Below are 25188 nucleotides of genomic sequence, written 5' to 3' on the forward strand. Positions count from 1 at the left end.
CAACCAATCAAAACAGGAAGCAGCCCTGGAGCCACATGCTGCCGTGCACAGGCAGGCTGTAAATAATGTGATTAACTCCAGATGTCAGGAACTAAAGTACAGTTTTAACTAAAGCAAGACAAAGTGAGGCTCTGTGTCAAAAAACTGTTTAAACACCTGAATTACTGGAATTTATATGTTATAGTACAGACAGGCTACATGTTGCCCAAATGAAGTTAAATGAAATCCCAGCAATTAATTTACACAAACACAACAACAGGTTGCTTTTGTAGTAACAGTTATACACATGGATGGATCACCAAATGGGCCTGCAGGCACAGTTCTGAGTCCATCAAGTATTTTTTTTTTTTACCTTCACATATTCAAGTGTCAAATGAAACACGCCCCATTAGTAAAATTAAAAAACAGGGAAACGCTAACATTTGGACTTCAAAATAAATGCACCAAATAAAGTGGAAGCGAGGCTGGTGGCGAGGAGTAGTTTATTTTGAAAGGGGGCGAGAGGAAGAGGCCTTTCCCCTCATCGTGTGGCGCTTCACACTGCAGCCATCGATACTTGAAATAGTTCTCAATGGGGATGTCAGTCCGAGCAGGAGCCCTGGAGCCGGAGCACTTCACAGGAGGACGTTTCCCATGAATGGCACTCAGAGATCAGCTGTTTGTCGGTGGTAAAACATTTTGATGAACGGGCTTCACCGCAGCTGAGCAGCTCTCTGGAAACTGGGCGACATGTAAAAAAAAAAAAAAAAAGCGGGTGTGAGGTGAGAAACCTCTCTTTTTCTTTTTCTTTTTTTCTTTTTCTCTTTTTCTCTTTTTCTCTTTTTGCTTTTTTCTTACTTTACAGAGGGTCCCAAGTCCAGGTTTATTCACTGATCATGTGCTGAAGTTTAAAGTTATTCTAACTTATTCCTGAGCTTTACTTGTCGGAGGAGCAAATTGATTTAAAGGACTCACGTTTCTTTTCTTTTCTAGCTTTTTGAAGCTGTTATGTGCAAACAGCTTAACAAAGCTTCTCTCACATGCTGAGTGGTCGCAAACTCACTCCCGATGTTTGTTATGTAAAGCTGCAATAATAGATTATTTATTTATTTTTATGGGGAACAAATCTTAATTCTGTAGTTCCAATTTTATTTTGTGTTGTGTACATTAAATTGGTGTTTTCAACTTTTGGTTTAATTAAACAAGCTTTAGAAGAGCTTTAGAAATTATGATTTCAATGATGTTGACTTTTTGAAAATGTCAAGCATCCGTTTCCCACTAAATTATAGAAAGTAGAAGAAGTTCTGGAAATACAGTTTGAACGTATTGTTAGTTGACTGGTCCTCAGCTGGGAGCAGTTCAAACAAAGACTGATATTCCCCTCTGGTTAAACAATGCAAAACTCAATTGTCCTCTTTTCGAACTCTGCAAATGTCTGGCAACCTGTCAGGTTTACAGTATCTGGTGATGCCTTGCAGGGCTGTAGTCAACACACGAGTCTAAACAGTGTACCCCACCTTCATATTTCATTAATTCAGCAGTTCACATACTTTCCAGAGCGATGGTCGACATGACGTGTGAATGCAGCCGAGCCAGAGCTTTTTATGATGTGATTTCTTCTTTTGGGTGTTGCTGAAATTACTTAATGATGGTTTAAATGATGCTGTTTCCTCTATAAACAAGTCCAGGACTTGATCAGCTTGTTGTCATTAAACGTCTTATGAGAAAAATGACTAATTTCAATACATTCAATGCAAAGTACTGGAAATGCCCGCCAATGTTTGTTTTAAGTTATTATTATTGCTGTAGAATATTTTCTCCACTCAGGTTGCTTTAACTCTCACATTTCACCCAAAACGCAGATATATAGTCGCTGTGGTGCTGACCTTGCGGCAGGGTCTGACCCCCAGGATTGAAACTGACATGAGTGTCTTTCACGGTTCTACAAAGGAGCAGTGCTGTTCCTCTAATTAATAAGATCAAATTACAAGCGTTTTAAAAACCCAGATGATGCTTGAAAGTCTGTCCGACACTCTCACTCCTCACTTTATTGTCCCCCAGCACCTGAAAGGCATTAGGGAAAGAACGAACGCCTGCTGAAGCACTGGTGATCTCGAAGCTCCTCGCGTTTCGCGGTGAAGTTTGTAATGTCATATCGTGCACTCTCCAGGGAATGTCTCAGCTTGTGCTGGGATGAGTGGTCCTGCGTCATCCAGACAACTCCTCAGACTGGGTCAGGAGGAGGCTGGGATTGTGCAAAGAGGTTACGTTGGTTTATTAAAGCAGCATGTGGTGGTTCGAGAGTGCTGCTGAATTGTGAAATGCGGAGCTGAATTTGAACAACAACTCTGCGAGGTCTTGTGTTTTCTTTTTTTCGTTTCTTTTGCAGTGCTGTGTCCAGTGTTGTGCAATAAGCTTGACTCGTTGGCTTCACTGTTTTAATGAATGGTTTCTTTCTCCGCGTAGATTTGCAAATCCCTGCGAGGAAAAGAGGTAAAAGGGCAACACTGAGGAGCCATCTGTAGTTGGTTAACAGACAGTTGCTGCATCCTGCAATGCCAGAAGAATCTAATAAGGACGCCATGAGGACGCCAGCGACCCCAGAGAAGGCCAGCAACAGTGTGCGTCCGGCCCCCACCGTGAAGGTGGTTAGCATCCCCCTGGTCAATGAAGTCCAACTCACTGCGGCCACTGGTGGGACAGAACTGTCCTGCTATCGCTGCATCATCCCGTTCGGCGTGGTGGTCCTCATCGCGGGCATCGTGGTCACTGCTGTGGCGTACAGCTTCAACTCCCACGGCTCCACCATCTCTTACTTCGGCCTGGTGCTCCTCTCTGCTGGGGTGGTGCTCTTAGCGTCCAGCGCTGTCTGCTGGAAGGTGAGAATGGAGAGGAAGAAGGAAAGGCGGCGGGAGAGCCAAACCGCCCTGGTGGCGAACCAGAGGAGTATTTTCTCATGAGCAACACAAATCCAAACTCCCATAGTGTGAAAACTGCCTGATGTTGAGGTGGTATGGAGCAGGAGAACCAGCTATGGGCAGATGTTGCCCAGCCCGCGTTGGATTTCTGACCAGTAAAAGCTTTGACTCTCAAAGGCCTGGAACTCTTAACACTTTGAAGACATGTTAAAGGATTTATTTGTCAAACAGACGTCGGGCATCTGGTGAGCTGGGAACGCTGCCAGAGGGAATGTATCACAATTAAGATGAATTACCACTGTGTGAGGCGATGTAAAGGAAGTCTCCCATTAATCTGCTCTCGGATGTGGCGGCTTCGATTGTAACGGGAGGGGACCGCGGTTTGAAAAGTCCAGGAAAAGAAGGGGAAACTGGAAAACCAAGGCCAATCACTCATGCCTCATTCACGTATGCTTCAACTTGCACATGTCTGTTTAGAATGACTTACTGCTCATTTCGCAGGAAACGATTGTGAAGTATGGTACTTACTATAAGGTTTCTGTTTAACATCTGCCAGTATATTCTGTTGAGCACGTCAGATTAGCGGGCGGATGATGTTACCCACAGAGGGAATATCTAACCTTAAATATGTATTCTCTTAAAGCACTGTGATCCTTCATAATCATCATATTCTGCATTAAACAACTTATTTTAACAAATACAACAAAAGTAGTATGACTTTTTAGAGAGAATTTGAATTTGAAATTGTCCACAGTGTTCTTTCATATTGTAAAAAACACATGTAGCATATGTTTTGATGTAACTGTTTGCATGTATTACCTGTTAACAAGACGTCATGAGGTTTAATAAACTCATTAATGCTCGAACATGGACTGCTATTAAACAAGTCTCTTTATCAATACTGACCATACAGGCACATAAAATCAAATATGAGCAGACACAGAGTGTGAGCAGGGTATTTAACAATAGGAAGGTGCTCTCTGCTGGGCAAACTTTGTAATGGGGGCACTATTACTACAATTACTTGACTCATACCTCTGGTATTTTTGTACCAGCCAGCGTATGCATGTTGTATTCGGTGTTCCTAAAAGTGCGCCACACGTGAATGAATTCCTCAGGCTTTTCGTGTCTATAGGAAATATGATTCTCGATGAGTTCCTGTGAGAAGGTTTGTTGGCTTAGAGAAGTGATGGGTTTTATGTATTAACTCCGCTCTGTTTCGCTTTCACTGCTGAACTAAAGGAAATGATTCTTTTCTGTTCTCATCGCACACATGGGTGTGCCCGAGTCGTTTACACACAAACTTTTGCAGCCTTTGCCTCCGCCTCGATATGTACTTTCATCTGTGATGCTCACAGCAGTGAAAAATGATCTTTTAGCAGCAACATTTCTCGTCAGAACCGATGCCCTGGTCCTAACGAGATAACAGGTGGCCACGTAAACATTGACTTGTGAGTTGAAACTCATCTCGACAAATACTTTTTCACGTCAAGCTGCTTTTTTCAAGGTCAAAAAACGAACCGTCAGCCACCCAACCAGGACTTTCTATTTCCTGTTGGTCTGCTCGTAGATTGTGTTCTACCACATCCGGATTCAAAACTGACCGTCTGAAATAAGACTCTTACTCTGTGATGTAGAAATAACCAGCAGCTCTCTACTCTGCTGGACGTTACAGATAATTCAACATTTCAGGTTATACATTTCCAATGGTAGAAGGAAGTCAAACTCTCCTGTTTGACCCTCTTAGGTTTAAAATAGCCTGGACGTGGAAGTATATTTATAGGCTGCATTGGCGTTGCTATGCATCCGAGTGACACCAGACACTACAACTAAATGGCTTCCTTGCGTCAGAGGAGAAGCTACAACGCACTTTGTACCTTTTGGGAACCCACCACACACACACACACACACACACACACACAGTTAGCTATAGGCTGGTACCCTATGGCTCAGTATGTGCTTTATGTGTAACATGGCGCAATAAGGCATCTGCTTCCTGCTTGTCCGGTTCGAGGAAAGACCGTCTGCGCAGACTGAAGGTGGAAAAACGGGTGACCTGATATGAAGCTGGACAGGTGCTCTCCACCACCGTCTTAAGTCTCTGCTTTACACACTGCTGGCACCTCATGCGGGGAATGGGTGCGTCACCTTTTGTGCCTCACATGGTTGTCATTCCACTCAGTGCTGCGCTGCTGGGTTAGCGTGTTGATAAACCACTTGGAACCTAAAAATTAAAGTCAGATATCAGTAGTAAAATAGGCATCAAGTGTCTAAAATAAAAAAAACGTAGTAGTAAAAAAAACATTGATGGATGAAGGCCTTGACAATTGTTGTGCTTTGAGATTACAGCTTACTGGGGAAAATGGGAACAACAAGGAGGGAAAAATGGAAGGCAAAGAGAGGGATGGAGCACAGAGAGGAAGACGGCAATGTTTATGGCAAAGAAATTGAGTAATCCAGATGTGGCAAGAGGGAAGAAAGCTACGGCTGAAGACAAGGAAGGAAGAAAAAAAGGGGCATGAAGCAAAGAAAGAAATTACAGGGGAGAGAAAAGACGCCAGAGGATTAAAGAAAGTAGGGGCCTAAAGGAGGGAAGAAGGATGTGAAATTCCAGACTTCAGCACAACTGATTGCACATTGTTCAAATCCAACACAATTAAACATAATGAGCTCAGCTTTACAGGGATCCTGGTCACTGTGGTTCATTCTAACAAGAAAGCTGCGCAGAGGCAGCACGACCAGGATGAAACGGACGTGACGGGGCGGCTTTCTGACCAGCCGTGACATTCGTTTACTGGAACAGCCTGAAACACGGAGATGCCAAGTGTTGTCAGAGTTGTTAATTGTTAATTGATGAATGAGCGATGATATTCTGACTGAGCCAGAGATCTTCAGTTTGTGTACCTCGTGTACTAACATATCAATTGCTTTTACCACAATAGGTACCATGTTTATTCTGGATGCAGTGTAGTGGAATGGGTGGAGCTTATATTGCGTCATATGTGTCAAACCTGTCCCACGTGAAGTGTCATGGAAAAGTGCAGATGGACACCAGTTGTGGCTAATACCAAAGTGTAAAACCTCTGCATTTAGCACAAAGAGAGGCAGCAGTGTGTTGCAGCGGGTCAGTATAACTCTTCAGGACACCATGCTGTTTCACTGAGTCTTTCATGTGCTGCCAGAGCAGTTTCTGAAGCGTTGCCTGCCCACAGTCCCAGATGAGCCCGGTTTGCCCTAAATCCACAAAATAAAGAGAAAGCTCTTCCTGACCAGTCCCTCCCGTTTGACCGTCAGCTCCGCCTCGCTGGTCAGGTACCGGTGTCTGAGTCCATCCATGTGTTTTTTAAGTGAATAGAAAAGGTGTTTGGAGTTCACACGCATGGTCTTGATCACAAACTGCTGAGACGGTAGTTTATATTTTCCAATAAATGACTTTATTGTTTGATCCTGTGCTACTTTCTAGTCCCTTTTCTATTGTTTCTGCAGTGACCTGTCACTTCCTAATTAAACCCAGGGGTGTAATAATGTCGTACATTGTCTTTGATATGTTTTCCTCTTAAAAGCAGGGATGAGTGGAGCCGCCTAGAGGCACATCCTACCCATCTTTGATTTACAGATGATAGTTTTTAGGTTAATGTCAGTCATTTTGGTTAATTTTATTTACAACAGACATGTTATGTTTGGAGATTTTCAGAGAAAACGCCAGCTCATCGTTTTTTTCTGACCACGTAGTTCACCGCTGCATCAAGTCTGAATCATCTCTACGCTCTTCAGTGCAATTAAAAGTTTGAGTCAACACCAGGGGAAGAATGAGGTCTCTTTGTTACAGCCCAAAAATGACAGAACAAAAGGAAAGTTAACACCCTGTTGTCAGTCCCATCACGCATCACGAATGATTTGGTCCATATGTGAGCGGGGGGAGGAAAGAAATCAGAACCACTTGTTTGAATCTGACTTCGACTGTTTCTTTTACACGCAGTTTGTTTTTGCTTTTCCCTGGATTGGGATCGGTATCGCCTCTTCTGACGCACATGCCCTGCAAAAAGATGGGAAAATTGCATGCAAGGCCAGTGTGTCAGCCTCTTATTCATGCTTCCAGTGTAGAGGAGCGATCAGATGTGTACTGTAGATGGAAGACAGTCATGTACAGTGTGTGCGTGTGTGTGTGTGTGTGAAGGACGGTCCTGGCAACCATAAACCATTTCCACCACCATCTGTAAATTAAGAAAATCATTTGAATGGCTGGGGGAGGAAATGAGAAGGTGTGTCTCAGGGGTCGCTAAGCAAACACGGTGATGTCATGGGAAGTAGCCTCTTCACAGCACTTGGTTTCCTTTTCATCTGAACAGCTGAGCTACTTAGTGGAGCTCAAACTTTCCTGCCCGAGCCTCATAAACCTTGAAACTCAAACCCCACCTGAACTGCATGTCCGTTCCATTGCGTCGTGCGCAGTTAATGTAAAGATACCTACGTCCACGTGGACGCCAGAAAAAATACGACATAGTTTTTGAATTATTATTCATGTTTACTGCCATATCTGATAAGAGCATAGGATATGCAATCTGCCCCACATGTGTCTGTTTCTGTTACAGCATGAAGCTAATTAAATCTAGGCCTGTTCCTACAAACAAATCAAATCAGCTGTCATTTTTTTCATGTGTTGTTCTTGGACCACCCCCTTCCTGGTTTTCATGGCAACGGTGACCCGTTAAATTGTCCAATGTGGATTAAAACTCAGAGGAAAACAGTGAGCTTGAAGTAAGCAGGCAGGAAGAAGCATTTGTACACACATACAAATATTTGTACTGACTTTTCATTTAAATAGCTGCTAATAACTAATAACCATCAGCCTCAGCCCTTCTCCTTTATCTGCTCATTGTCAGTAAGTCACATCTAACAAAACCATTTCCAACGTAAACCTTTTTCTTTCATAATAAAAGCCCAATCACATACAGCTGTTGTGGTTCTGACATAAAAGACAAAAGTATGCAGCCTTATAAGCACTCTATACTTTTGTTGTCTATGTGCTTTTAATGCAGGTCTAAAGTAGAACATGACTTTATATAGTACTTCATCTTTTTTAAATTAAAGTGAGCATGAATTTTACATTTGTTGTTAATATTTAGGGGTGAAAATTGAGTTTCATTCCTCGGTCTACAGATTGGAGCCGTGGTCCCATAAAGCAGCAGGCCACCGCTCTGGATCCTGGTCAACAAGAGAGCCAGACCAGACCACAGCCTCCATCGATCCTCTGGAGTGTAAGCAGCTCCACTGAGGGGGAGTAGTGTTTTAGTGAGCTCTTGGGATTCTTCTTTGGTTTATATTATGTCGTGGGCATTCCTGCGAGAGCTGTGTGGGAACGAGCACGCAAGCGGTTGTTGTGACGACGAGCAGGAGACAATGTTGAGGAGACACTTTTATAGCTCGCCACTGATTTAAACTGGGTGTGAATGTGGGCTGCAGCGCAGAAACCACCCAAGTCTTTAAGCCGAGGCAAGAGTGGGAGAAAACACACAGAGGCCGACACATGTGATTAATCAGCGAGCTGCGCAGCTCTTTAATTTACAGAAAAGAAAAGAAAGAAAAAAATAATGGTGCTGGAATCTAGAATGTAAACTTTATTAAAATGCAGATTTATTTATGTTGAGTTTGTGAAAAGTATGAGCCGAGCATGTGCTGACGAGGATGAATTACTATTAGTCTCTTTCTATTTAGACTGTTTTCTACAGACAGCAGCAGAAAATGTCAAATCACCTCTAATGTGAGCTGAGTCTGTCCGTACCAGAAATTGTGTTTATGTGTGAACTGATCTAGTATCTCAGTATAGCTACAAATCAATAGTTGTGTTCTGTTTCTCTTCTTGTTCTGAGGCGCACAACTCGCTTTATACAGTGCCTTAAGAAGCATTAACATAGCTTTCAACACTCGCCTCAACAGATCAGCACCTGAAATGATTTTCCACACATGCTGAGCACTCTTTGTCTGCTTCTTCTTCACTCTGTGCCTCAACTCATCCCAAACCATGGACCAAAAATATACAAAGGTTCTATTACAGGTAGGTGATTTAGTGGCACTTCTATTAACGTGCACTGCAGATATACAACGAATGAGGAGGTGTGTCCACACCTTTGACTTGGGCTATGTGTGTTTGAAATGAGCAGATTTCGAATGCCCTACAAAATCCTCTCGTTTTATTTAGTTAGCAGAGAGACACACAGCCAGGCTAGTACTGGGTCCTTGACAAGAGGAAACCCTGAACTCTGGGAGGATCAGGTTCCCACACCCAGAAGAAGAGACACAAAATGCTGTAATACAAACATTCCAGCACTCAGGAAGGAAAGGGCTCTCTTTGGGTCTTTATCAGATCGACAAGCTCCTCGGCCGGTCTGTCACTTGCTGCTGTCTGAGGGGTATGACCCCACCCTTGTCCAGTCTTCTTCATACTTGAGATGAGGTCACTCACCGCGTCATCACGAGCTGCCAGGCGGCTTGGATACATAAACGGATCTAGCAGTTGGACACTTAATATTGTGTGGGAGCTTTTCTATTTTGTTAGATGTCAACTAGCTTCTGATGAGTAATAAATAAATCACTGAACCTCTACAACCTCATCTGAGATTTTTTTTCTGACAATGGACAGATGAATCTAGTCACACGGCCACAGTCTGTATATACAGTGTGTCTGAGTGAGTCAGAGGTACAGTAAAAGCTTCCCTCAGCTTTGTCCTGGTTGTGTAACAGCACCTCTGCTCTGACCTTATGGAACATCTTTGCTCCCACTCAAATAGTTTTAAAGACACAGCAGAGAAAATCGCATTAAGTGTTTCCTCATATACTATATAATCTTACCTTTTCCTTCAGTGTAACTTATCACTTTCCATCCCAACCATGACTGGCTGCGGCTGCTGGAGCAACAGTAACTTCAAATGCAAATGTGACTGTGAGGAACCCTTATGTGAAAAAAACTATAAAATAAAACTAAAGTACAAATGTGAATTCAATACTTAAAGTGTGGTCAAATGTTTTAGGGTGTTACATTTGTAGGATGACGAAAGAACAAAATTAAATATTGAACTGACCCACGTTCCATCTTATTCTAAGTTATAAAATAATTTCTCTGTATGGGTTATTATGACAAGAGCAGAATTGAGGTCAGACTGAGGGGAGGATCACTGGATCACAGGGAGACTCCGTCACACACTGTGAAGATGAACAAACACCACGTAGAGAAGGAATATAAAGCAGAGGTATCCTCTTCTGAAGCATTTGTCAATACACCCTTCCCCGTTTGTCCCTGCTGCCGGTCTCCACGTCCCACCTAGGGCCGCTGGACTCCCTGGCACCAGAGTCTGGCGCTGGGGAAGATCTATATCTCCAAGATATAAGCAGGAGAAACTCCACCCATGAAGCCTGGTATACACACAGACAAACCTATTACATCCTCTGAACCAATCATTCCCCAACACCACAACAACACAAACATCCCCAGGACAGAAACACCCTCTCACTCTTCCTCTGAATCTTTGCCGAAGGTTGCAAAACACACTTGCACAAACACCGTCTTTACTTTGCCAGTGTTTTGAATTTCCTTTTAAACTTTACCTTGAGACAGTAATTTTTGTCAGACTAAATGTTTATGAACGATTTCTTTTTTCAGCAAAGGAGGAAACTTTGTTTCCAGGTTCAAACTAAATAAATGTCATCATTTATCTCCTGCTTTGTCCCTGTGGTGTGATACATCATCTGCAGCCGCTTGAAATAAAGCTAATCATAAATTGTATTTATGACGCGTGTATTGTGCGTGAGATAGAGTTATGTTCCCTGGAGCTCTCAGTATTTGATGTTGAAGTATGAAAAGGTCTGACACAGGCTAATCCTGTTGTACACTATATATTACTGAGCTGTTCCGCTGATTGTCATGAGCATATTATCACATTTGTTCCAAAATGTTCCAAACAGAAATGATGCAATTGCCTGCGTGATGTGTAAAGAGTGCACTTTGACTCGTCCAGATGGTGCAGGACTGGGAGCAGTGATGCACAGATGTCATCATTTTTCACCGTCAGATGATTTGTCACCCTAACAACCCCCTCTACCCCATCGGTCCTCGTCCAGAGGCCAGGGGAGCCGTGTGAAGGTCAGGCAGGATCGGGGTCAAGCCGTTTGCTCCTGACATCAGTTTCCTGAACATATAGAGGGATTACAGGCCTAAACATCAGGAGAGGAGTGAGGTCATTCTGTGTCTGCAGACGTATTGTGCGCATCTGCTGCCCGCCCTCACTGTTCCACCGCAGGAGGCAGGAAGTTTGTTCTGAAGGAGAGCTGGAGCAGATTAGTGCTTGATTTCATGCTTGCACCATTTCTGAGTGTGTTTTCTTTTTCTAGGGGTGGATCATGAAACAAAAGGAACCAAAACAATGACCTGAAAGAGGCTAAAATGTTAGGAAAGGAAAGTATGATGGGTTTGCAGAGTATGGTGATAATCCTCTGGACTGGCCAAAGTAGGAGCAACACTTTCATGTTATACATGGTCGATTTATAAACCTTAAAACTACAATATGCAACATATACTTAAAACCAGAAGCCTTTTCAGCAGGATTATGTTGTCTCTGTTTGTTATGTCTAAACGTCAGTGTTAAGTTATTATGTGCGTGCACTCTGTCATGCTCCAGCTCTGCTTCTGCACTGCTGCTTCTTCAGCGTTGCTACTTGCTGCCCTCTGCTGTCCATCGTCCACACATCAATGGTCCCAACCACATTACTGTGCAGCACAGCAACTTGTTGAATATTTTTGATAAGATATGTTCCCGAATCCATACAAGCCTGTTGTCACGGATCATCAGATCGTTTTCTGTTCACTGTCATAATCCTGTCTCAGATTCCCTTATAACCAGGAGCCTACACACAGAGGATTGCATGTTGAACAGAATTACATTCTAATTTATTTTGAAAAAAGATTGTATTTCTTTTTGTGTTGAGACTTCAATTATGTCTTTAGCATGTTAGCATGTCTGTTAGCATTTTCTGAGTAGCTTTTTACTCAAGCTCACTGGCCTCAATTTAGCCAGATGGCTTCCTCTGTCAATCCGCACTCACAATCAAGATTAAGATTACACCACACACACACACACACATGCAGACGCTCCAGCACAAACATGCTCTCAGATACGTCAAACACACAGTAATTACCTTGCTGGCAGATGACATAACGCAGAATCTGCCAGAGTTGCTGAGTTCCAGCTGAATGTTAAGTTATTAAGGTGAGCTGCCGAGAGCAGAAATTCAAGGTTGGACGAGTGGCGGGGATTAAAGTATTTTTACCACAAAGCCACGTATGCACGGCGCTCGTCTGACACAGAGGTGGGAGACAGAAGCGAGTCAGAGGGTGCACAGGGAGGGAGGGCAGGGAGAACAGTAGAGAGGCAGATTGAAGAGGATATAGAGGAAGAAAACCCTGCTGTCACCGGGCTTGTTTAGTGTTTCTCAGTCTGTGGTGGCCGTTCGTACCTCCCGCCTTGCCTTCCCGTGAGGACCTTGCTCTTTGAGGCCTCGGGGCCCCCCAGCATGAAGCAGGCACCATGGGCTATCTGGAAAACTATCAGGAGATCGACCCTGTCACTTTGAACCTTTGCATCCTTATCGCCAGCTACGTTATCTTGCTCCTGGTCTTCTTGATATCGTGTATCATGTACGACTGCCGAGGCAAAGATCCCACCAAGGAGTACGCCCCGGACCCGCAGCCAACCCAGTCTCCCATCAGGCTGGTGGTGATGCAGAGCTCTCCAGCCCCGGTGGGACGGTGGGACACAGCTAACATGATCACAACCTACCACGAGCCAACACACCCAGACTTCAGAGAGAAGAAAAGCACCATGGTCTGAGCAAGACTCCGATGACTCACCTTTGTATATACCTGAAACTTTTTTCTACATACGTTTCTTTTTACATTTCCTTATTTTTCTCTGGAACAATGCTTGGATTTGACCTACACAGGACCAGACTCGGACGGTAAGGGTGGGGATGACATATGTTGATGTCTTTAAGTGCTTGTGTGTATATAGACGTGAAATCCTCCTTTATCTCAAGGATCTCAAGCCAAAACCTTGCAGTCTGCTCTGGAGAAGAAATGTCACAACTGATAAAGCACAAGGAATAAAGAGGGCATTTCTCCTGTGTTGTGTTGTGCTGTGCTCTCAGACAGAGTGGGGGAGAGGTTTAGGATTGAGATTTGGGTTAGGGCAACATACAGAGTGTCTTTGGCTCATCTGGCTTGGTTTTAAATAACCCCCTCACAAGACAAACAAGTGGCTATGAGAGCGAATGATGTCATTGGACTTTGTTCCTTATCTCCAACACGTAGATAAAACTATTATCTCTACGTTAAGTACACCGTTAAAATCAGAGTTGCTCCCATTCAAGGATTTAGCGATCAACATTCGGTTAAGTCAGGATGGACAGGCACTCGTGTGCAAGTGGTAGTCAAAGGTGCAGACAGATGGTTGAAAGTGCCCCAGTGGAGGTCGTGACCTGTCACGTCTAGTTTCTTATGCTGAGACTGCTGTGTCTTTAATCACCAGCCCCACACAGGAGGAAGATATTACCCGTTTGATCGATCCAGTGCTCCACTTATCCGCTGCACTACCAACAGTTTATCTCTTCTTATTCTCGTCTTTAACATTTCAGTAAGCGTGGTAAACAGATTGTGAACATAAAGAAAGGCCTGAGCTTTTAAACACTTTTTCTTTATCTCTCATATCACGTATATTACCGCTTTGTAGATATTGTATCAAGGCTGCAAACAAGGTTTTATGAAAACTAGATTGAAGCACATGATTAAAGCTGTGTTCAGAGAGTAAACAGAGTACAGTGATGGTGTTATTCATCCAGCTCAGGATGAATAAGTGAACATTAATTCTTGATGGGAAGTTGGTTTCTCCTCCTATGCACTCATTCGTGATACTTTTACATGCATCTGCAGCTCCCTGACTTTGGTTACTTTTGCTTTTGCGCTTCCACTGCCATTTATCGTCCATGTAGAGTAATCTCTTGCAAGCCAGACTGATTACCTGGTCTGTCGGGTCAGCCCGAGGGTCTGAAATCAATGCATCCAAACTTTATGCACACTTATGTTACTGTGTTCCTTTTCACTATACAGTGTGTGCACTTTTTGTAGCCTGTGTGCCATGGCTGAGTGCTTAGTCAGTGTTTACTTCTTATTAGTGGAAAAGTATTTGTCTCACTGTTATTAGATACTTAGCTCACAATGCTATATTCATTATTTTTAACTTTTCATGTTTTTGCGTGACCTGCCCCCGTAATGCCAAACATGTCACTTGTCTTGTTTTGCAGCATTTATCTGCGTCTGTGGCAAGGTCCCATCTCTTTCTCAGTTGCTACGTGTGAAGACAAAAATACATTATTTTTGACACTGCGGTGACAGCGAGTAGAGATGGACAAGCTCTGAGTTTGAGTTTTGTCTTTAGCTCTGTATTAGCTTGCCAACCTTAACTGTAACAATTTTCTTTAGTCCATCTGTGTAATTTTTCTATTTTTTTCTCTATCTGGGCCTTGGACCCCCCTAGAAATGCACACACACACTTAGCTGAAATTACTAATACTCATGATAATAACAGGTTATACAGTCACTCTGTTTACTGATTAATAAATAAACTGTCTGCTCTGTCTGCACAGTGATTACAACTTCAATTTGTGCTGCCAACAGCCAACAGAAATAGATGTCTAAGAGCTACAGTTCTGAGGACTCTTATTGTAAACATGGCATAAACCAGGATGAAGATTTGTGTAATCCTGCAACTTCGGAGAAATGTGCAGTAGATGGATCTTATTCCTACAATCATTCAGGAAGATTTGTTAAATGATATGATAGAACTTTGATTGTGTATCCATGTGAGATGCCTCTGCTGTACAATCAAAGAGTAGACGTCTGAGTGACACTGAGGTTTAATGTGAGCACAGGAAGGCAGACATGCTTCCTGTGCTCTGTAATCCTCGGCCTATGAGCTTTCCACTATAGAGCACGCTAGGCTCAGCTTGTTAGCTGCAAGGTTAATTAACCGGGTATGGCAAAACTGCAGCAGTAAAGCTCATACCCGTAATACACTGTTGTTTTGTATTTAAGGTAGACATTAATATAAATCTGGACTGGTTCTATAGTGTACAAATATAACATGTTTAATTTATCTGATTTGAATTTAACTGGCACAGTTGTGTTTATAGAGGTTATCTTTTATCTTCTGCAGTTCATTGTTTTGCAGTGTAGGCATCTGTCTGAAACTGAAATGATTTCAACTCTCAGAATTAATTCAGCGCCCTCTGTTGTAGTTGTTTGAAAGTACTGCTGTTTTAATGCTAGGGACTAGTTTCAGTTGAGATATTTCCACTATGTTCTTTTCCCTACCCTCCCCATTGGTGGTAAATTATCGGTAATGCATTTTACCATGAAACTGTAAACCAATTACAAATCTGTTTAACCCTGTGTCACGTGTGTACAGAACATAAAGCCTCTTTTATTCTAAAGGCATTTCCCCCTATAGCATATGTACATACATCCTAGAAGACCAGCAGACATTGGTACAGTAACAGCAATATACAGTATTTTTTGATCCAGCCACAAAGTATTTCTAGTAGTTTGTTGTATTTTCCTGCAATGGATTGTGCTGGTTTTTCAGTTTGTGTCCTCGGTATAAAGCTACATGATGTTTTATCCTGGAGTTGATTAGCTGATGGTAAAATATGGGACACTGAAACCAGGTCAGCAGCATTCTCCTGATCCACATGTGACAGTAAACAGTGACAACATAAGTCTGACTTCAGAGCCCTGAATTGTCAGGATCAACCTCCAACATGGTGTTTGTTTTATTGTATTGTATTCTGGGTTTTATTCACAGACAGATCTGGGTGCGTGCTCTGAATCTGCTCAACCTTATCCCCAGTTACTTTCTGCTACTGTTTCTTCATCTGCATGGTGTTTTTTTTTTTTTTTTTAACTTGGCAAACAGGAAGGAGGATCCAGATACACACTGAAACAGAGACAGAGCAGATGGAATTAAAGGCACTTTACTTGAAGCAAGGGTCAGTAAACAATTTAGAATCAGGCTGAGCTGCGGCAATGACCTTGAAACAGTTAGTGGAAGCTGGACTGGCACCAGTTGAAATGCTAGATTATCACGGCAGGTGAAACATGGAGGTCTAAATGAAGAACAAAGAGGAGATTTATGGACAATTATCCTCTAAATATTCTGTCAAAAACAGTGTCTGTTTTCAGTTATTGACTGTGATCTGACCTTTGTTCAGGTTGAAGCTGGTTGGAGCAGGGCAGGGTATTACAGTAGGTGATGTCACAGAAGCGCACGGGCTAATAAAGGTACAGCCACATCAACACTGCGCTCAATAAAATTGCCCTGCACTCGGCTCTGAACACAACATGATGAGGGTGATAAATGAATATTCAGTTTAAGTGTATGTAACAATCTTTGTGGGTCTGCGCTGATGGCAAACTTCCTCAACTTCACATTTCTGTTGACTGACAATACAAATGTGCAGATCAAAGTTACAGAACATTACATACGGGCAGAGCTCAGGAGATACACCAAAACAGGAAATACATGCTTGGGTTAGTCCCACATACAGGCTGCGGTTGACAGGACCATAACTTTTCAATGGCACAATTCTCTCTTTGAAATGCAGCCAGATTTGTTATTAACTGAAACAACACTGTCAGGACAGTCTATCATGGCTCTGATTGGATGTCATCAAGTGGTTTGAGTTCACTGACTTGAGTCAGTGTTGGTTGGATTTAAAGGCTGCAATTTTAAAAATAGAAAAATAAAAATCTGGGTTGTGGATCAGAACAAATTAGTGTCCTAGACCTCTGTAGCTTCTCATGTCTTCTTGATTGTTGTCTGACCAACCTGTTGGTTGTTTGAGTGGCATTGTGGGTAAGGAAGTTTCTGAGGTGCAAGCTGAATGTGTAAAATGTCAATATCTGGATCTGCTGCATATATTCTGGTCTTTACATTTTTGTTTACTTAACTACTACATACTACTTTACTTCTTTTAAAACAGTCGATTGAAATTGACACTGTCACGGTGTTATGAGAGTGTGCTCCTAGATCAGGGAAGTACTGTAACTAACCCTCAAAAAGCTAAATGTGCACAGCATATATGTGCATATAAACATAAAAATAACGCGAGCGAGCCTTTTAAACAGAGAAACCCCATCCACGTCCAAATCCGGGATGTGATCAGTGCAAGTCAGACACAGATTTTTAATGGCTAGGACAGGAAGTCATCTTGAGCCACTGTGACTTGCTGCCAACCTGCAGCTCTCGGGTCTGTATCACATTAGAGGTGTTAGTGAAGCAGCATTTGGAAAATGAAGACTGAAGCCAGAAACAAGGAGCCACTGTCCCCTGACATACTGCCTCTGACGTTCTCCTGTTGTCTGTGCTAATTTTGTTTTGTTAAAACCCGTGACATGGACAATGAGCTATCTCTCCTCCTCTGGATCAATCTCATTCTCTGTTCCTAGTAGTACAGTACATTAGTACAGATATCTATATTGGAATTTTCAGTATGTACTTATCATTTTTTTGTGATCCACTGTTTGTATTGTATTTGTAATAAAGTGAGGTGATTTGTGTCTTGTGTGCAGCAGCGGTCACTGCAGAGGGTACAGATTGGACGTCATTAAGCTTGAGGATTGCAGTTTGGTGTTACATAAACACTCTATGTCAAAGAGTCACTGATCAAGTTACAGACCTATTGTGCAACTGGGCTGTAGGGTAAAACTGTGTGTGTAGTTCATTGTCTGGCTATGTCACTTTGCCTGCTATCAGATTTTCTCCTGTTGTACCCTTAGCATTAAATACGCCTTTGTCCATACTAATAGATGCAAGAAGCAGTTTTTAGTATCTTGTGTCCATATCTGAATTTGCCAAATAGTTACGTTGAAATGCATCAAAAATAAATAAATAAAAATCATAATAAACTGAATGCATCTCATGCTGGATGGATGTATCTGAGGGGAAAGTCTTATCTAATATTTGCTTAACAAGAACGTGTTTTGTTTAGGACAACGTCCTATAAGCTTCTATTTGAATAACTACTAGAAATATAATTAATAAATTAGTAATAAATAAATAAGTAAGAATTTGATGAGCATTTGATTAGCTATATACCTAACAAAAACAGCTGTAAGTTAAATAATAACCAAAAAAAAAAAAAGCAGGACTTTTATTATTAAAGTCTTTGAGTTCTTTGTTATTTGTTGTTGTGTTGCTTTTCTCATTGTGAGACACACTTGGCCACATTTTAACATTAAAAAAAAAAACAAGGTCTTGAAACAATCAGATACAGTGACTACCATAAAAACAGAAATCGAAGTGGGAAAGAGAGAGAGAAAAGGAAACGATGGGGGCCTGAGCAGCACCTCATCGTTCCCCACTCCTCGTTTCTTATCGCTGATCTTCGCCCATCCATCACGTGACCGAGCCAGGCTATCTAACTGCTGATTGGCTGGCGAGCCGGTATTTCTCGCTGCTCATTGGCTGGACCCGCTGTCACTCCGCATCTCCCCACCGGCCGGGCGGCGGGACTCCGACACAAAATCATATTGTGTGTAGAGGAGCGTCCAGTCGCCGGGCGGTGGGGCTGCCTGCTTGCTGGGGGGGGGCTTTTCGGTTTGTCCTGGCTGCCGCTGGTGCCTATATGGATATTAGTAGCTTTACAGCGAGGCAGTGAGTCCGGCATTTGTTTCAGGATGGTGTTAAGAAAAAGACTAAAATCATGCCTTCGCTGTGGAAGTCATAGTGCTGCCGGTGCCTTGTAGCCGTAGTGAGCGTTAGCTTGGCATTAGCATGACGTTAGCTGACTAGCTAGGCCTTCCGTTTCATTTGGGCTGTCAGGACACTTTATTGTTGCATTTCCCCGTTTGTAAAGCAGGGCTTTAGTAGCTTTTTTTTTTTTTTTTTACGAGGGAGGGTGAGCTGCTGGCTTTTGCTGTCCTTTTTGTCTTTTGCTTCCTGTGTGAACACGGCTCTGAAATGAAGAGAGTGCACAGCTTTAACAGGTGGGTACAACAAATGTGTTGGGTGGTCAGGAAGATGTAGTGTCAGTAACATCAGTGGTTAGGATGAGTCTTTATATTCTCTATTTACAACAACCTTGTTTTCCAGTTACTGTGTATACTGTATAAATATTATACTTGATACATTTAGAATAGCATTATATTGGCACAGAAAATAACAGATTGGGCTTTAAACATTAAAGACCATAGGAAGTCCTTGTTTGATTTACTTATCAAGAGAGACTGACACTCATTCCCTGGTTCCTGTTTCTCTGGTGTGAGGATTGAAGCTTTTTTGTGTTATGTATCATGGTAAATAAATATCTGTAGGCAGGACACGACAGGACAGGACATCAGAGCTGGAAAAAAAAAAAAACTTTTTAACTAGTAAAACATGAGGTTTTAAAATCTTCATTCTGTAAAATGCCAGTGCTTTTTTGTGCTTCTGTTAAAGAAAAGAAAAGAAAAGAAAAAACACATTAAGTTATTACTTTAGACATGGATAAATACTTTTATCACACATTTATCATGGTTAAATATGCTTTATGTCATATTAAACTATCGTTTCCCAAAGAGATAACAATCAGCAAATAACCCGCCACAAAGTCTCAAATTAGCCACAGAAAGCGTACAACACGTAAAATTAGGAGTAAATGTGTGGTGAGAACATGATCCCAGCATCTAAAGTCACAATCTAGTTCAAGTTTTAAATCATTTTTCCTTTTGCATAAATTTCCTTCAGTGAACTTACATTGTTTGATCTGTGACTTATTTCAAATTGCTGCTACAACAAAGCTATCTGTGTGTGTAAACAGTGTGACTGTGTGCACTGCATACTGTAATTACAATATCTTTAATGTGAATAGTTTGCTTTATGTTTCTGAATGCTTGAAGTTTCTTAAATAAACATTTAGGATCGGTACGTAGGTCTTGTTGGAGATAATTTATACAGTGCTGATTTTCTTTATTTTGTTGCATTGGTTTCAGGTTTATGAACAGACGGGCTTCTGCTAACTGCCGCTACCAGCCCACCTGCTATGAGCATGCAGCAAACTGCTATACCCACGCAGTGAGTAACTTTTTTTACACATTTACACAATGACATTCAACTGAAATTAAATGAATCTGTATGTAGCTCATATTTGTTCTGCAATTTCTGTCGTGTAGCTCCTCATCGTGCCGGCCTTTGTGGGCATGGCTTTTCTGCACCGCCTGTCTGACAACAGCTGGGAGAGGATCACAGCCTGGGTGTACGGTATGGGCCTGTGTGCCCTCTTTCTGGTCTCCACTGTGTTTCATATCATCACCTGGAAGAAGAGCCACATGAGGTGAGGAGAAGCGCAACAACAGCAACAGTTGCACCTTCATGGTGCAAGTTTTCTTGCTTGTTCAGATGCAATTTTCATATGACTCAGCGCTTCTGTGGAAACGTGATATTATGTCATGTGGACATGAGTTTTTTTCCTTCTGTGAACATGCAAATAATGTTTCTGATTTACACATCAGAGACATCAAGTGAAGGCTATTTCACCTGTTCATCTGCTGGTCTGTTTTAGGTCTGTGGAACATTGTTTCCACATGTGTGACAGAGTGGTCATCTATTTCTTCATTGCTGCCTCCTACACACCTTGGTGAGTGGGAAACAGTGGAAAGATAACAAAGGTTGTTCATCAAACATGGAGGTCTAATAGCTGTATGCTTCTGTCATTTTGTTTTTTTCTACTCAGGTTAAACCTGCGTGAACTTGGCCCTCTAGCTGCACACATGCGCTGGTTTGTTTGGCTCATGGCTGCTGCTGGAACCATCTATGTCTTCAACTATCATGAAAGGTGAGGTTACACTTGGATCACTGTGTGTGTGTGTGTGTGTGTGTGTGTGTGTGTGTGTGTGTGTGTGTGTGTGTGTGTGTGTGTGTGTGTGACAGAGAGATAATTGAAATTTAAATACTGGGTTTAACTATCAGAGTCTGTTCAAGCTCCTCACATGTTAATATCTGCTGACTTTAATAGACATAAATATCTTTGGGTTGTGAATTGTTGGTCGGCTTGATTATTTTCTTACATTTCATAGATTAAACCAGTTAACTAAAGCATCATACAAAATAATGAAAACATATTAATTGCAGTAATTAAATAACAAACACCAAAATTAAACTAAATATGATAGAGATTTCTTACAATCAGATTTTTAACTTCTAAATAAAAACGCACTAAAGACATGTTGAAACATTGATAGAACATTTTTATGGTTTGTAGCAAACGTTTAGATTGTGTGCGAGTTAAGCGCGTGAAGAGAAATAACCAGTCTCAGTATCTGTACGTGAAGACAGAGTGATGAATCAGTGGAAAAGGTGCTTTGACCTTGTTGTTTTCTCCTCTGACCTTGTCTCTCTGTTTTCCCTGGTGTGTGTAACAAATCTCTCTTGATTGTGTAGAATCATCAAAGCTTTAAGACAGGTTTGACTAGTTTTGTCCCTTCTTCATGTCATTGTTCGTGCTCAGCCACAATACTGGGGCTTTACTGAGTCACAAAACACCTTTATGCTCTGAGCGTTGTCTGCCAGTGTCCTGCTGACTAGAAAGGGGCAGTTGTCACAACACAACTATTCATATCCTTCATCCTTTCTTTGGTCTTTTCTTCTTTCTTTTACGCTACCCGTCCAAAAAAAGGGTTAGTCGTAGAAAAGATGTTAAATTATTGTCATGAATCAAAAAAAGAAAACATCTATGGAGACTGGTGAAACCACTAAAACTGAATTAAGAAATGTCCAATAGAAGAAGGTCATGTGGTCTGATGAGTCCAGATTTACTTCCAGAGTGCCTAACGTATAAATCTGTGGGGGCAGTGCTATGACCTGGGGTTGCTGCAGTTGGTCAAGTCTAGGTTCAGCAACGTTATGTGTCCAGAGAATATAGTTCAGCTGACTACCTGAATATAGAGTGGTTCAGGGAGCATGACACATCATTTTCACACATGGATTGGCCTCCACAGAGTCCAGACCTTAACCCCATTGAGAATCTTTGGGATGTGCTGGAGAAGACTTTGTACAGAGTTCTGACTCTCCCATCATCAATACAAGATCTTGTGAAAATGTGAAAAATGAATACAACATGAACAAATGTTGAGACATTGCAGAACCGATGCCACTGTGAATGTGTGCTGTAATCAAAGCTAAAGGTGGTCCAACAAAATATTGGTGTGACTTATTTTTCTTGGATCTTCTTGTTCTTCCCTCCCCTCCTTCCATTTATACATTTTCTTTCCATTTCCCTCCTACTTTCCACCCTAACTCCCTTCTTATATTATATATAAATGTGAATATTTTAGCTTTTCATCTAGTCGGTTTTCCAGCTCTCCTGTGTAATTATTTCTGAAATTACTAATTACTTTTCATTTGGCTTTAAATGGCTTGTCACTGCTAAATAGCTAATAGATTACCACTAGGCTGGGACGGTATTACTACCTGTCACTCTACAGAGTTTTTTTTTTTTCCTGCATTTCCACATCGTTTCTGTCCTATTGTGTGTCTGTCCATATTATATACAGACATGTTATGAAGATAATATGGAAATTGTTGCTCAGTTGTTTTGTTAACCTTCCCCCTCTGCTTTGCATTGCTTGGAATTTGAATTAGTGTCCCATCAACCTTGTCAGTCAAAAAGTGGTTTGTTTGTCTTCACAGGTATAAACTCGTTGAGCTGGCCTTCTATTTGACGATGGGGTTTTTCCCAGCATCAGTCATGACATCAATGGTATTTCATTTACAGTCACCTTCAATTTAATTATCTGTTCTGAATGAAGTGTCTCTTCTTCCACCCAGCAGCTGAGCACACTGCAGCAGTGGGGTGGAGGTGTTACTGTGTGTGTGTGTGTGTGTGTGTGTATGTGTGTGTGTGTGTGTGTGTGTGTATGTGTGTGTTACTTCCTCTTTCTGCTGTCAATACAGAGCTGCTGTTATCAAAGTCAAAGGGAGTGTTGATTCTGATGTTTAAGGGTAAAAGTGAGCCCAGTTTAAAGTCGATGCTAGTAGTAGAATTAAAGGTTTAGTTGCACTAAAACTGTAATAGAAACATGTGACATGTGGGGGGGGGGGGGGGGGGGGGGGGTTCTGGGGTTTTTCAGCCCTTTTCTTGCAAATCCCTCCTCTTTGCTGCCCTCTTGTGGTCTCAATGAATATAGCAGCCTTTTATCTAGTAAATACTATCAAGGGAAATACTTGTGTGTGTGTGTGTGATAAGTCTTGTTTGCTTGTATTCTACAGAGCAACACTGAGGGGCTTCACGAGCTGGCCTGTGGTGGACTCATCTACTGTCTCGGTGTGTTCTTCTTCAAGAGCGACGGTGTCATCCCCTTTGCCCACGCCATCTGGCATGTGTTTGTGGCGCTGGCTGCAGCCGTGCACTACTACGCCATCTGGAAATACCTCTACAAAGCTCCAAGCTCCGACACCCTTCTCGACTTGTGACCACTGTGGGTGGGGAACCGCGGGGCACAGCGCCACCTTCCCCATGTGTTCTTGAGCGGGGCACCCACACGGTGACTTCCTCAACTGCCCACTGAAGCTGCTGCAACAGCCGTAATGTTTACGCTAAAATACTGACCACAAGTTGTTTACTGTTTTCTAATGTGGAGAACAGATTTTACAGCATCTCCCCGACAAACTCAAAGTACTTTAAAAGCTGTTTTGTATGTCTTCAGTCTAAAAACAAACAAAAAAAAAAAAAACAGCAAGGGAGGGAATTTGTACATTTAGTATTAACAACAATTACATTCATGAGTATTTAAGAAATTTGATAGCACTCTTTTGTATCACTTGAAGAAAATCACATTCCACATTTGGAGGCGTTTGAGTCTCAAACCCTAGAGATTCATCCATTGGCTGGGTATAATTAATAGTACAGATGTGTTGCTTGACTTTCAGCACCAAAACCAACATTATACATTTTCTTTTTGATATTTTGTCAAAGTATTAACCTGTTTCTCTACAAACCTCTCAATTTCTAATTCACCAACAAGAAGCCAAAGGTCTCTTAAACTTTCTTAAAACAAGCAGCTGCACAGGAACTTCGCCAAAGTCGAATGGTGTGAAATCAGAAAAATTTGACCCAGTGATGAAATGATACGTTTCTGACAGGACGGTTTGATGCCAACTTTTGAAACTCTGTAACTTAAAGTGTTGTGTTTTGATATCCAGGTGCAAAAAGTAGTTTCTTCACATTTGAAGTGTTCTGCTGGTACCTTTTTAATTCTGTCACAAAGGAAGGAAATAACAGGAAAAGCACTTATGACGGACGTGTGCTCGTTTTGTTTTAATTTCACAGTGATTCCTTTGTCGACCCATCAGATCCAGATTCATGCTCTTCAGTTTAATGCATGTTTGCGACTATAGTCCAAATACAGTGTTTTCAGAGAACCAGTTGTGTTGGAAGTCTGTAGTGCCCCCTGCTGGTGGGCCGGTGTACGAATCGGATTCACAACATTTCAGGTAGTGTAAAGTCAGGTGATTTGTGATTTTGTTAATGAGCCAAATAATGAGAGGATCAGTTCAGGCCGGATGACGAAGCACAGTTGTTCCACTGTATTTGTAATGTGAACTGTGCAGTAGTGTATTGTGTTTGCACAACCTTTGTTCTACAGTATTACATTTCCACTGACTCCTCAGTTTTTGATTTGCACCACTAGTACGAACAGTGTTTCTTGTCTGTATTCTGAAGTGCGACTGATCAGTGGAAAAACCTCATGTTGATGTTTTTGTCTCACGCTGTTTTGTTTTGTGAATGTGCTTAATGGCTCCTGACTCAGAGGGAGATGAAACCTTTCTGTTGCTTTGACGTATGGAGCTGAATGATTGCATATTTTTCAATTGTGGCTCTTGATGAAAGTTTCTTTAACCACTCTGCTTTGTCATATTTGTATATTGTGTTCTGTTTGTCACGTGATCCTGGCCTTTGCAGGGGAAAAAAAACTTCTTCTTGTCTGTATTCATTGGCCGTTAATTGCGCTGCATAAAAGTGAATGCTCCTCCACTGTACTGAAGATCACCTTTCTAACATGTCAATAAACAAGCTCGTCATTTATCATGACAACTGTTGTTTTGCTGTAAATTCTGTTTGCATAGATTCTTATTTATTACTAAAATGTTTTCTACAATTATGCCGGTTTTCTCAAAGCTGACAACTCTCACTCTTCACCAGAGAAATGACA

At 41.9% G+C, this 25188-nt stretch overlaps 2 protein-coding genes across 3 annotated transcripts; both read left to right on the plus strand.

Moving 5' to 3' along the window:
• Positions 1 to 556: 556 nt before the first annotated feature.
• Positions 557 to 3769, plus strand: tmem100a (transmembrane protein 100a). 2 transcript variants are annotated; one of them, XM_026354406.1, is made up of 2 exons: positions 557 to 761; positions 2446 to 3769. In XM_026354406.1, the coding sequence occupies exon 2, from the start codon at positions 2535 to 2537 to the stop codon at positions 2937 to 2939; it is 405 nt and encodes a 134-aa protein (XP_026210191.1). In that variant the 5' UTR covers positions 557 to 761; positions 2446 to 2534; the 3' UTR covers positions 2940 to 3769. The 2 variants fall into 2 exon arrangements, with proteins under 2 accessions (XP_026210191.1, XP_026210198.1); XM_026354413.1 differs by lacking the exon at positions 557 to 761 and adding an exon at positions 2147 to 2334.
• A 14777-nt stretch (positions 3770 to 18546) lies between these two features.
• Positions 18547 to 25070, plus strand: mmd (monocyte to macrophage differentiation-associated). Its single transcript, XM_026354325.1, has 7 exons — positions 18547 to 18987; positions 19972 to 20053; positions 20152 to 20312; positions 20541 to 20615; positions 20712 to 20813; positions 22667 to 22736; positions 23246 to 25070. Exons 1-7 carry the CDS (start codon positions 18962 to 18964, stop codon positions 23447 to 23449), a joined length of 720 nt encoding a protein of 239 aa, XP_026210110.1. The 5' UTR covers positions 18547 to 18961; the 3' UTR covers positions 23450 to 25070.
• The last annotated feature ends 118 nt before the right edge of the window (positions 25071 to 25188 follow it).

This window comes from Anabas testudineus, chromosome 8 (assembly GCF_900324465.2).
Source record: "Anabas testudineus chromosome 8, fAnaTes1.2, whole genome shotgun sequence".
NCBI lineage: Eukaryota > Metazoa > Chordata > Actinopteri > Anabantiformes > Anabantidae > Anabas > Anabas testudineus.

Coding starts and splice junctions, on each gene's coding strand:
- mmd (XM_026354325.1), top strand. CDS start 18,962: ATGAAGAGAGTGCACAGCTTTAACAG. Junction 20,054..20,151: donor CAAACTGCTATACCCACGCA/GTGAGTAACTTT, acceptor TCTGTCGTGTAG/CTCCTCATCGTGCCGGCCTT. Junction 20,313..20,540: donor TGGAAGAAGAGCCACATGAG/GTGAGGAGAAGC, acceptor GGTCTGTTTTAG/GTCTGTGGAACATTGTTTCC.
- tmem100a (XM_026354406.1), top strand. CDS start 2,535: ATGCCAGAAGAATCTAATAAGGACGCCATGAGGACGCCAGCGACCCCA.